The 12,886-nt window shown below is 45.7% G+C and overlaps 1 protein-coding gene across 1 annotated transcript in view; it reads left to right on the top strand.

Moving 5' to 3' along the window:
• The window catches only part of LOC307208754 (uncharacterized protein), a 39,012-nt gene extending 30,666 nt beyond the window's left edge, over positions 1-8,346 (top strand). The window contains exon 4 of the mRNA XM_079963691.1: positions 6,403-8,346. Coding sequence (XP_079819817.1) covers positions 6,403-7,316 — 914 coding nt within the window. The 3' untranslated portion in view covers positions 7,317-8,346. The remainder of the gene's footprint in view (positions 1-6,402) is intronic.
• Positions 8,347-12,886: the final 4,540 nt, after the last annotated feature.

Below are 12,886 nucleotides of genomic sequence, written 5' to 3'. Positions count from 1 at the left end.
CTTCTCCTTCATGCTTCCGCTTGGCACTCGCCGCCTGTGCGTGCGCGAAGGAAGAGGCCACTCCCCATGCTCGCTCACACTGGCCGGGGAATGAGGAGGGAGGCCGGGACCCGTCTTGCCCAGACACCATGAGGGAAGCGCAAGGGGGACAAGGCTTGGGCCTGTGCCACTGGCACACGCACGCAACCCCAACTGATGGATCAACGGAAGGAAGGGAGTGGGGAAAGGGGAGGGGAGCCTCGAAATTGGAAACAGAATTGTTAGAACCTAAAACTAAGATTCTTTCAAGAATGTATAACTTGCTGTTAAAATGGAATACACAGGATGAAACAGTTAAATCAGCTATGATTAAATGGGCACAGGACATTGGTCATAACATTATGTTTGCTGACTGGGAAAAGTTGTGGACCAACGGTATGAAGTTTACGGCATGTAATGCCTTAAGAGAGAATATTATGAAAATGATTTATAGGTGGTACATGACCCCAGTCAAGCTTGCTAAAATTTATCATCTGCCTGATAATAAATGTTGGAAATGTAAAGAAACTGAGGGTACATTCTTTCACCTCTGGTGGACGTGCCCAAGGATTAAGGCTTTCTGGGAGATGATATATAATGAGTTGAAAAAGGTATTCAAATATACCTTCCTTAAGAAACCAGAGGCCTTTCTCCTGGGCATGGTCGGCCAATTGGTGCCAAAGAAGGACAGAACTTTCTTTATGTACGCAACAACAACAGCAAGAATACTCATCGCAAAGCATTGGAAGACACAAGATTTGCCCACCTTGGAAGAATGGCAGATGCAAGTAATAGACTACATGGAGATGGCAGAAATGACTGGCAGAATCCGAGACCTGGGAGAAGAAGCGGTGGAAGAGGACTGGAAGAAGTTTAAAGACTATTTGCAGAAACATTGTAAAATTTATGAATGTTAAAATGATGTTGGTTTTAAAAATAATATGGCATTAGTGATATAGGTTCAAAGGCTATGTAAAAAATGTAAATTGAAGAAGGGTAAAGACTAAAGCTATATTATGTCAAAAGTAAACAATACATTAAAGGAGTTTAAACATAAGGAGGAAGGATTGGAGACATAATAGAATGATCTTAATAATCAGAAATGAGTCTTGAAAGAGGGTAAGGATTTGCTGTATCTGACTGGGTAAAGAGGAACACAAAAAAGGGAGGCGTGAGGAAGTCAAGAAAGAAGGTTTTGTAAGTATGAATTTAAAAGTTGGAATTTTTATTTTTAATTTTTTATCTTTTTGATGGATGGAAGTCTTTTCTTCCTTTGCATTTTTGTATTTTATTTTTCTTATCTGTTTTATGTGACTGTTTGTGTTTTTCTTACTTTTGTGGTTGTTATGTTTTTCCCTTTTCTGTAAAAGCAAATAAACATATTTTTAAAAAAAGAAAAGAAAGGGGAGGGGAGGGGAGCCTCATTGGCCCTTGGCGAGGAGGAAGGGGCAGCTGAACCCGTGTGGCACCTTTTCTCTGTAGAGAGGAGAACAAGGAGGAGAGCAGCTTGGCGATAAGCCTGCGCCCTAAAGGCACCTGACAACAAGCACGGAATTCTTTGCACGAGCGCTTCCTTCCCCGTTCTATCTCATTCTTCCTCGCTTGGCAGAGCCTGCAGCAGAAGACCTGTCCGAGCGCCGCGGACTCTCCCGGCTGGACTCCAACTCTCCTCCCCAGACACTCAGGCTGGCGCCCTTGAAACCATGGTGCCCTGGCGCAGCACGGCACTTGCACCACTGGGTAGAGACGGGCCTGCGTGGAATTCATTTCCTTGGAGGTTTTTAAGCAGAGGCTGGGTGGCCATCTGTCAGGGATGCTTTAGCTGGGATTCCTGCAGTGGCGTAGCGTGGGTTGTCAGCACCCGGGGCAAGGCAAGTAATTTGCACCCCCTAACCCGTGGATTTGTGCCCCCTAATGATGTTGCGGCCGGCCCCCCCTGCACCCCCCACGCTACGCCACTGGATTCCTGCACTGCAGGGGGTTGGACTAGATGACCCTCAGGGGTCCCGTCCAACTCTTAAGATTCCATGATTCTATGAAATCTCTGGCCAGATGCGACCCCCACCACCCACCCCATTCCGCCAAAGCAGCCATAGCGCAGCAGCAGGGCCAAAGATGGGGGAGGTCATGGGCATAGCCAGGATTTTGGGGGGGGGGGTAGAGGCAGCTTTGAGCTTTTTTTTTAAGGAAACCCAAGCTTTTGATCCTTTTTTTAGGAAATCAACAGATAATTGAGGATTTTCAATCCTTTTCGTTTCACGGGTGGCAGTAGGCACAGTCTAGGCCTGAAAAGGCGGGGGGGGGGGTCCTGCCGCACACTCCTCCGGACCCACAATAATATTACAACCAGACTTAACACGGACACTGGCACCAGAGCCTGCAATAAACCCAGATGCCAACTTTGCTGCCACATACACCCGGACAACACCATTACTGGCCCCAACAACATCACACATACCATCTCGGGACTATTTACCGTAATTGCTCATCGTCTAACATTGTGTATGCCATCAAATGCCAACAGTGTCCTTCAGCTCTCTATATTGGACAAACAGGCCAAACCTTACGCCAAAGAATAGTAAAGGTAAAGGTACCCCTGCCCATACGGGCCAGTCTTGACAGACTCTGGGGTTGTGCGCCCATCTCACTTAAGAGGCCAGGGGCCAGTGCTGTCCGGAGACACTTCCGGGTCACGTGGCAGGCGTGACATCGCTGCTCTGGTGAGCCAGAGCCGCACACGGAAACGCCGTTTACCTTCCCGCTGGTAAGCGGTCCCTATTTATCTACTTGCACCCGGAGGTGCTCTCGAACTGCTAGGTTGGCAGGCGCTGGGACCGAGCAGCGGGAGCGCACCCCGCCGCAGGGATTCGAACCGCCGACCTTTCGATCGGCAAGTCCTAGGCGCTGAGGCTTTAACCCACAGCGCCACCTGCGTCGCCAAAGAATAAACGGACATAAATCTGACATCAGGAATCACAGGACAGAGAAACCAGTAGGAGAACACTTCAATCTCCCAGGACATTCTATACAAGATCTCAAAGTAGCTGTTCTATTACAAAGGAATTTCAGAAATAGACTGGAAAGAGAAGCTGCTGAATTGCAACTTATCACCAAACTTAAAACCATGGAGAGACCTGGTCTGAACAAAGACATTGGATTCTTATCTCATTATACACGACAAAGCCATTTTTCACCTTCTCACCCCTTGCTTTTTCCTGTAAGACCTATTGCAGTCGTTAAGAGTCGTCAACAGGCTCATCACAGCTATCTGCCAATCACCCATTCCCACCACCCTTCTGAGTAATACCCCTCCCCACCTTCTCACTATATAGAAGGGTCTGGTGACTTCTGTTTCAGTGTATCTGAAGAAGTGTGCATGCACACGAAAGCTCAGACCGAGAACTGACTTAGTTGGTCTTTAAGGTGCTACTGGAAGGAATTTTTTTATTTTGTTTTGACTCCTCCGGAGGTTAAGGAACCGAGTTCTGGTTCCTAGAGGGGCCGGAAGCTGCAATGCAACAGAGGGGGGGTGGGGGCTAGGGGGGCTCCTTCCTTCTTCCGGCAGGAGAAATGGTCCAGCTGAGAAGGAGGTTGTGGAAGAGGTGCGGCTTGTGGGGCGAAATCTAAGGGGTGCCCTATTTTGGGGGGGCGTATGAGGTTGGGGAGGGGGCGCAGGAGGAGGGTTTGCCTGGGGAGGCGGTGAATAGCAGACAAAGTTAATAGAATATGTGGAAATGGCAAGACTGACAAACAGAACAAGAGATCAGGATAAAGAAAGAAGGGGAAAAATCCTCTCTGTTTTATGTGGAATATTTAGAGGCACATTGTAAACCAGGCATGTCCAAAGTCCGCTTTGAGCGCCTAATCCGGCCGCCGGTCGATTTAATCCGGCCCCCAGGGCAGTATATGTCCTGCGGTAAAACCCTATTTTAAACTGTATTCTAACTTACATTTGCATCAACTTAAAAAAAAAATGCTTTTACGGTATTTATATTTAGTGTTAGCCGCCCTGAGCCCGGACTTGGCCGGGGAGGGCGGGGTATAAATAAAATTATTATTATTATTATTATTGAAAAAGCTCAGCAACTTCAACTTTGGTCGGCCCTCATGTATGTTTACTTTTATCAAATCAGGCCCTCTTTGAAAAAAGTTTGGGCACCCCTGTTGTAAACCGATTTAGAAGTGAGCAGAACAAATGAAACAATTGAGATACGAAGGTGAGGAATATAGAGAGAAATGTAGTGGGAAAGGCAGTAATCAAATGCACCACCAGGGAAGAGGAGCCAGTGCCGGTTGTGTGTTTCTTTTATTTGAAATGGTATTATTGTTTCAAGTGTAAAATGGGAATTAACGGGGGGGGGGGGGGCTGGGGAAGCAAGAACCTCTGGGAAGCTGCCCTCTCCCCTCCGAAGGGATCAAGCCACTTTCCCCCTTGCAGGGAGAGGGTGGGGGAAGCCGCTTTGGTGCAGACAAAACAGACTTATAGGTCTGAGTGGCAGAGGGAGACCCTCCAAGGGTCCCTATTTTCCAGGGACTTCCACTGATTTAGAGAAGCCCATCCCGGTTTCTGATTTGATCCTGGAATGTCCCGCTTTTCCTTAGGACGTTCCTGTTTCCATCGGAGAAATCTTGCAGGGAATGGAGTTATCCAACCTTTGAGCCATCTGAAGGCAATCCTATATAGGGAAGGGTTTTTTCATGTTTAACGTTTTATTATCATTTTATATATGTTGGAAGCTGCCCAGGGTGGCTGGGGTGTAAATACAGTGGTGGGGTGTAAATACAGTGGTGCCCCGCAAGACGAACGCCTCGCAAGACGGAAAACCCGCTAGACGAAAGGGCTTTCCGTTTTGGAGGCGCTTCGCAAAACGAATTTCCCTGTGGGCTTGCTTCGCAAGACGAAAATGTCTTGCGAGTTTTTCCGGGGTTTTCTCCCTTTTCCCCCCCTTTTCCTAAGCCCTAAGCCGCTTATCAGCTGATCCGATAAGCCGCTAAAAGCCGCTAATAGCGCTAATCCGCTAAGCCGTCAATGGGCTTGCTTCGCAAGACGAAAAAACCGCTAGATGAAGAGAATCGCGGAACGGATTCTTTTCGTCTTGCGAGGCACCACTGTAGTAAAATTATCATTTTGGAATGGGACATACCTATTTTCATGGGAGAAATGTTGAAGGGTATGTGGAAGAAAGACACCTTTGGGAGAAAAATTGAGACATTCCAAACTCCCTCCCTGTCCCTCTCATGTTTACCATACTCCTCCGACGTTCTTACCCACCCATTTACTTTAGTGACTCTTTGGGCATACGGCTTGTGTTTCCTTCTTATTCTAGGCTCTCTTGACCTTTACAGAAGCGACTGTGGATTTTACGGAGGACAGGTGGCACTTGCAGGATCCCAGCTGAAGATCTTTGCGCAGGGAAGTCATGGAGGAGAATTATAAGACAGTGGCCTCTCTAGGTAAGGATGCTTTTTTCCTCGATTGTTTGTTCAGCATATTTTTGTTCTTTCTGCTATTCCCCCACCAACCCACATAGATCAAATCTATGCTTCCAGGTGCCATAAGAAAGCTGCAGAGATAGCGCAGGAGAGTGTGCACCCTGGAAATGATTTCTTTCAGCTTCTGCCTTCTGGAAGCAGGTACAGGGTTATAAAGACTAGGACTAGCCGCCTGAGAAACAGCTTCTACCCAAATGCGATTTTAGTTTTAATCGCATTGTAAGGAGTCTGTATGGGAGTATATTGTATTTAAAAATGGGGTATCAGAGTTTTTAGGGGGGCTAACCAAGTTGGGATAGCTGGGATAGCAGGCTTGTTGGGTTTTCAACGTCTTATGTAGATTTTTTCCATTTCGTTGTTCTGTATGGGACAATGACAATAAAGATTATCGTATCGTATTGTATCGTAACCCACTGAATTTGCCCCTTTTGTTCTGCACCTCCCTCGATACTTTTCTTTGTGCTAGAAGACATCTGAAGGCAACCCTGTTTGGGGAAGTTTCTAATGTTTGATGTTTTATCGTGTTTTTAATATTCTGTTGGGAATCCTCTTCCATTAGGATTCTCTGAATCCCTTGACTTTCTTCCACCCTTCCATGGTTACTATTGTGAGTCTTTTTTTCTTCTTCTGCTTATCTTATTTTCTCTAATCTGTTAAAAAAGTAGTAATTCATTTTTGCATAGTTTTTTGTACATTACAAGCATTACTCAAATCCTGCCAAAGTTTTTAGTTGTTTACAGTGTTCTCTTAAGTACAGACAGAAAGAGGGAGAATGGGGGAGATGCCAAAATGCCGGGGGGGGCAGGGAGGTTAATGGGTTCAATCTGTGATGAGAACCTTTGATTTCCCCTTGAAATTCACCCATGATTTTCTTTCTCGCCTCTCCCTCAGATGATGGCCCAAGCAACGGGAACTATAGAGAAGCACCTGAAACACCTGCAGCTGAAGCTGAAGCAGGAAAAGGGATGTTTGACAATCAAAGGGACCCTCCAAACCATGAACAAAACCAGTCAGAGAATGGGAGGAAGAAATCATTCGCTATGCAGGGTTTTGATGACCAAGAACCCCTGATGCTACAGGAAGATCAAAGCAGGAAGGCATGTCCAGTATGTGGAAAAATACTTAGAGATAAATCAGATTTCAGTAGACATTACAGAATCCACACAGGGGGGAAACCATATAAATGCACAGAGTGTGGAAAAAGCTTCCGTTTGCTCAGTAACCTTCGTAAACATCAGAGAACTCACACGGGAGAGAAGCCATATAAATGCAAGGAGTGTGGAAAGTGCTTCAGTGACAGCAGCAGTCTTATTCCGCATGAAAGATCCCACACAGGGGAGAAGCCATTTAAATGCACGGTGTGTGGAAAGAGATTTAGTGTGAATAGTCACCTTACCGTACATCAGAGAACCCACACAGGAGAGAAACCATTCAAGTGCAAGGAGTGTGGAAAGAGTTTCAGTGACAGCAGCAGCCTTACTCCACATCAACGCACCCACACAGGGGAGAAGCCGTTTCAGTGTGTGGTGTGTGGAAAGAGCTTCAGAGTGAATAGTCACCTTACTGTACATCAGAGAACCCATACAGGGGAGAAGCCATTTAAATGCAAGAAGTGTGGAAAGTGCTTCAGCGACAGCAGCAGCCTTGCTCCACATGAAAGAACACACACAGGGGAGAAGCCATTTCAGTGCATGGTGTGCGGAAAGAGCTTTACCGTGAGTAGTCGTCTTACCGCACATCAAAGAATACACACGGGAGAAGCCATTTACGTGCAAGGAGTGTGGAAGGAGCTTCAGGCGCAATAGTAGCCTTAATGTACATCAAAGAATCCACACACCGGAGAAACAATTTAAGTGCGCGGAGTGTGGAAAGAGCTTTAATGAGCAATACGTTTCAAAGAACACAGCAGCAGAGAAATTAAATGTAGAAAGGTTTTTAATGTGAGTCGCAACTGGGAGGAAGACGTCCGATAAATACAGGAGGAAATGCATGTGAAAAAAATGTGATAATTAAAGGAAACATGCATCATACGATATCTTGTAAGGATTTGCAGTCTAACGTGGAAGCTTTGGGCATAGGAAAGCAAGTGAGATCTTACTAGGATGTTTTGGCATGAGGGGTTAGTAGATGGCAAAGAAGCACAGAGATAAGGTAAAGGTAAAGGAACCCCTAACCAGTCACGGACGACTCTGGGGTTGCGGCGCTCATCTCACTTTATTGGCCGAGGGAGCCGGCGTACAGCTTCCGGGTCATGTGGCCAGCATGACGAAGCCGCTTCTGGCAAACCAGAGCAGCGCACGGAAACACCGTTTACTTTCCCGCTGGAACGTAAACGCCGTTTACTTTCCCTGTTTATCTACTTGCACTTTGATGTGCTTTCGAACTGCTAGTTTGGCAGAAGCAGGGACCGAGCAACAGGAGCTCACCCCGTCACAGGGATTCGAACTGCCGACCTTCTGATCAGCAGATAGCAAAGTTGGGTGGCCATCTGTCGCGGATGCTTTAGTTGAGATTCCTGCACTGCTGGGGGGTTGGATTAGATGACCCTTGGGTTCCCTTTCAAATACACAATTCTATGAAAGTTTCCTTCAATGCCCTCCAGCTAGGCCTTTGGCCTCATCCAGTTTCATGGCTTTTATATTCTTTAAGCAGTTCCTGGTCTAAGCTTACTAAGGAGGTTTTGAAACGCTTTTGAAAAGTCCCAAGTACACAACATCTAGTAGATTTTCTCATCTGCATGACCCTAAGCTATTTAATGGGGACTCCATGAAAAGCTAACCTTTCAACTGTATAGAGATTTTGTTCATAAATAAATAAATGAATTGCTTCATTTTATTTCGCTGTGTAATCATTGCATCCCGAGAGTTTTTATCTTAGAGTGTGTTTTCTGTATTTTTGTTTGTGGGTTTTCCTAATCCAAAAGCGCAATGCGGTCACTGGACTTCTGCCGATTTATTTTAAATAACATATTCCAAACTGATTTCACTCTCTGGTTTTTATATTAGATACGGCCTTCACTTTCATTGGGTACCAGGAGCAGGGCAAGAGAGGAGTGAGAGTTGTGTTTTAGCAACAATCACAGAGCTGAACTGGCATCCCCAGGCAGTTTGAGAAGCTTTTTTTTTTTTTATAATAATATTTATTAAAATTTCAATAAGAAAAAGGTTACAAAAATGATAAAAACAAAAAATACAAATTACAGAAAAAATAAAAACAGTTAAAAATAAGTCCCTCTTTCTATATCTTACAATTCATTTACTTATTTTCATGACTTCCTCTTACCTCCCTTTTTTGTTTTCCAGTTCAAATAGTTAATTCAGCAAATCCTTACCCTCTTTCTTTTATCTTAGTTCTTTATCTTCGCGTATTATAACTTTATATTTTCATCTAATATCAATCCATTTTTACATACTCCTATTTAACCTTATTACTAAAACCGCTTCGTTTCATTCCAACATCATTTTAACATTCATTAATTTTATAGTGTTTCTGTAAATAATCTTTAAATTTCTTCCAATCTTCTTCCACCAACTCTTCTCCCTGGTCTCGGATTCTGCCAGTCATTTCCGCCACAGTTTGAGAAGCTTTTGGAAAGTCAGCAGTTCTGGGGGAAACCTGCTGAAGAGCATGGAGGAGTAGACTGCCTGTTCAAATACAGCCATACCTTGGTTTTCAAACAGCTTAGTTCTTGAAAGTTTTGGCTCCCGAACATCGAAAACCTGGAAGTGACTGTTCCAGTTTGTGCACTATTTTTGGAAGCCGAACGTCCGACGGGGCTTCCATGGCTTCTGATTGTCTCGGAAGGAGTTGCAGGAGCTGTGTTTTGGTTTCTGAACGTTTTGGAAGTTGAACAGGCTTTTGGAACGGATTCCTTTCAACTTCCAAGGTATAACTGTATATAGATCTGGGCCAGAGTTCTCAAGGGCCTAATCCACTAGAATTATTCCCTGCTATTGACATCAGGCAAGCACATTCCCTGTACAGTGGTACCTCGGGTTACAGACGCTTCAGGTTACAGACTCTGCTAACCCAGAAATAGTACCGTGAGTTAAGAACTTTGCTTCAGGATGAGAACAGAAATTGTGCAGCGGTGGCGGCACGACAGCAGCGGGAGGCCCCATTAGCTAAAGTGGCACCTCAGGTTAAGAACAGTTTCAGGTTAAGAACGGACCTCCAGAACAAATTAAGTTCTTAACCCGAGGGACCACTGTACTCTTTTGTCAGTGCCTTCTTAAAACATACTTGTTTCAGCATGCCTATCCAAACACGTAGATACTGAAGTGTTTTAATCATTCTTATTACTCACGTTGATTATTTTTAATCCTCCAAAACTTTTGCATTTCAGAAAGGATTTTTTTTTATTTTGATGCAGGGTGTCACCCGCTCTCATATCAGGATCACTTGCAAATTACTTACCCCAACCCTCCCCCCCCCCCCGCTCCTCCAAACTGGGTTTGTGGGCCGAGCCCCTCTGCAATCCTCTCCCCCCCCCCCCGAAATAGCCTTTACATCTTGCCTTTCCTGTTCTGTTCTTAAAAAAAACCCTAGGAAGTTCTATAATATATAAGCTTCTGCCACTTTGCACATTGGGATACACTTTTGTTGGAAGTAGCAATGAAAGTGTGTGGACAGAGAGGGGGGAAAAGCAGGGTAGATGCATAAGCTTTGACGAAAGGGTTTTGGGCACACCCCCCCCAAGAGGAAGAAGCTGGCATAGGTTTTATGCTGCAAGTCGCCCAGGGTGGCTGGGGAAACCAAGCCAGATGGGCAGGGTCTTAATAATAATAATAATAATAATAATAATAATATATTATTTATTCCCCAGACACTCTGGGCGGCTTTCAACAAAATATTAAAATACAGTAATGCATCAAACATTAAAAGCTTCCCTAAACAGGGCTGCCTTCAGATGTCTTCTAAAAGTCTGGTAGTTGTTGTTCTTGACATCTGGTGGGAGGGCGTTCCACAGGGCAGGCGCCACTACTGAGAAGGCCCTCTGCCTGGTTCCCTGTAACTTATTATTATTTTTATTAATGCAACACTTTCCCTCAGTCACTAGTGCTACAGAAGCCCAACAAGAAAAAGATTTTAGAGAGCCAGCAGCCCTCTGCAAGCCTCCGAATGTTTCTAGTCTTGAGAGGTCCATGTCACAAGGCTGGCATCTGCAAGGATCAGAATCTACACGGAGGAGATGGTCACCCTCTCAGCTGTTGAGAATGGAGGAATCCTCTAGATTTCCCTTCCGAAACCCCTCAGAGCACAGAAGACTGGTGTTAGGGTTTCTGCTTCCTGGTTGGTGTTCCATAATAATAATAATAATTTATTATTTATACCCCGCCCATCTGGCTGGTTTTCCTCAGCCACTCTGGGCAGCTTCCAACAGAATATTAAAAAACAAGAACCCATTAAACATTAAAAGCTTCCCTAAAGAGGGCTGCCTACAGATGTCTTCTAAAAGTCTGGTAGTTGTTTTTCTCTTTGACATCTGGTGGGAGGGCGTTCCACAGGGCGGGTGCCACTAACGAGAAGGCCCTCTTCCTGGTTCCCTGTAACTTGGCTTCTTGCAGCAAGGGAACCGCCAGAAGGCCCTCGGTGCTGGACCTCAGCGTCCGGGCAGAATGATGGGGGTGGAGACGCTCCTTCAGGTATACTGGACCAAGGCCGTTTAGGGCTTTAAAGATCAGCACCTACACTTTGAATTGTGCTCGAAAACGTACTGGGAACCAGTGTAGGTCTTTCAAGGCCCTCCAGTGCCTGTCTTATGAGTCCAGCTTTACCTGCCGTTCCACCCCCAAGAACCTGGTCACTGGGTGGGTTGCTTCAGTTCTTCAAGACTAACCTAAAAATGAGTTTGGAAAGTGGGTAGGGGCAGCAGGGTAGCCTTCAGTTTAGGTGGGGCGAGGGCAACACTTGGCTTTGAATGTGGGGGATTCATTGTGATTCTGGACGATGTCCAGAATGAGCTTGCATCTCCCAATAAATGAATATTGTCTGCTGTCTAACAACTTAATCCAATCCAGACCAGTCCATTTCAGGGGGAACGAGACATCTGGTATGGCCCACAGAGGACCTTAAGGTCCATGAATCATCCTAGTTTAGAGGTCTCGGGCCCTAAGGAAGTCAGATTATCCCCCACCAGGGCCAGGGCCTTCTCAGTGATGGCTCCGACCTGGTGAAATGCTCTGTCCCACAAGACCAGGGCCCTGCAGGATTTAACCTCCTTCCACAGGGCCTGCAAGACAGAGCTGTTCTGCCTGGCTTTCAACTTGAACTTAGCCCGATATTTTATTCACCTTCCTTCCCTCCCCCTCCCCTTTTTATGAAGATTACCCGTTAATTCTCCCCTGGTCTCCTCGCTGGCCCAAATGGGACTAATTTAGCCAGCTAGCCCTGGTGATCATCTAATGTTTATTGGATGGATTTCCCCCCTAAATCAATCTTTGAATTCTGAACTTATTCACGTTTTATACTGTATTTTATGCTGTTTTTTTGTTTGCATCAATTAGGTGTTTTAAATTTGTTGTTAGCCGCCCTGAGCCCGGTTTTCTGAACCGGGAAGGGTGGGTATAAATAAAAATTTATTATTATTTATTATTATTCCCAGCCCGCAGCCCCCCACCTTTGCATCAAAAACATCTTGACATGAGCCAACAGTGTGACGCGGCAGCTAAAAAAGCCAATGCAATTCTGGGCTGCATCAATAGGAGTATAGCATCTAGATCAAGGAAGTAATAGTGCCACTGCATTCTGCTCTGGTCAGACCTCACCTGGAGTACTGTGTCCAGTTCTGGGCACCACAGTTCAAGAAGGACACGGACAAACTGGAATGTGTCCAGAGGAGGGCAACCAAAATGGTCAAAGGCCTGGAAACGATGCCTTATGAGGAACGGCTAAGGGAGCTGGGCATGTTGAGCCTGGAGAAGAGGAGGTTAAGGGGGGATATGATAGCCATGTTCAAATATATAAAAGGATGTCACGTAGAGGAGGGAGAAAGGTTGTTTTCTGCTGCTCCAGAGAAGCGGACACGGAGCAATGGATCCAAACTACAAGAAAGAAGATCCCACCTAAACATTAGGAAGAACTTCCTGGCAGTAAGAGCTGTTTGACAGTGGAATTTGCTGCCTAGGAGTGTGGTGGGGTCTCCTTCTTTGGAGGTCTTTAAGCAGAGGCTTGACAACCATATGTCAGGAGTGCTCTGATGGTGTTTCCTGCTTGGCAGGGGGTTGGACTCGATGGCCCTTGTGCTCTCTTCCAACTCTAGGATTCTATGATTCTATGATCTCATACCAGCCAAGGAAGACTATTTGCCATGTGCAAATAGTGCAAGTCTTTTCAGACACAGCAGATGTGTCCCCTTTCGCCTGACCCAGCAGGC

This window comes from Podarcis cretensis (genome assembly GCF_951804945.1).
Source record: "Podarcis cretensis genome assembly, chromosome: 2".
Lineage (NCBI taxonomy): Eukaryota > Metazoa > Chordata > Lepidosauria > Squamata > Lacertidae > Podarcis > Podarcis cretensis.
The sequence above is the reverse complement of the archived record's forward strand: the minus strand, read 5'-3'. Positions and strand labels throughout refer to the sequence as shown.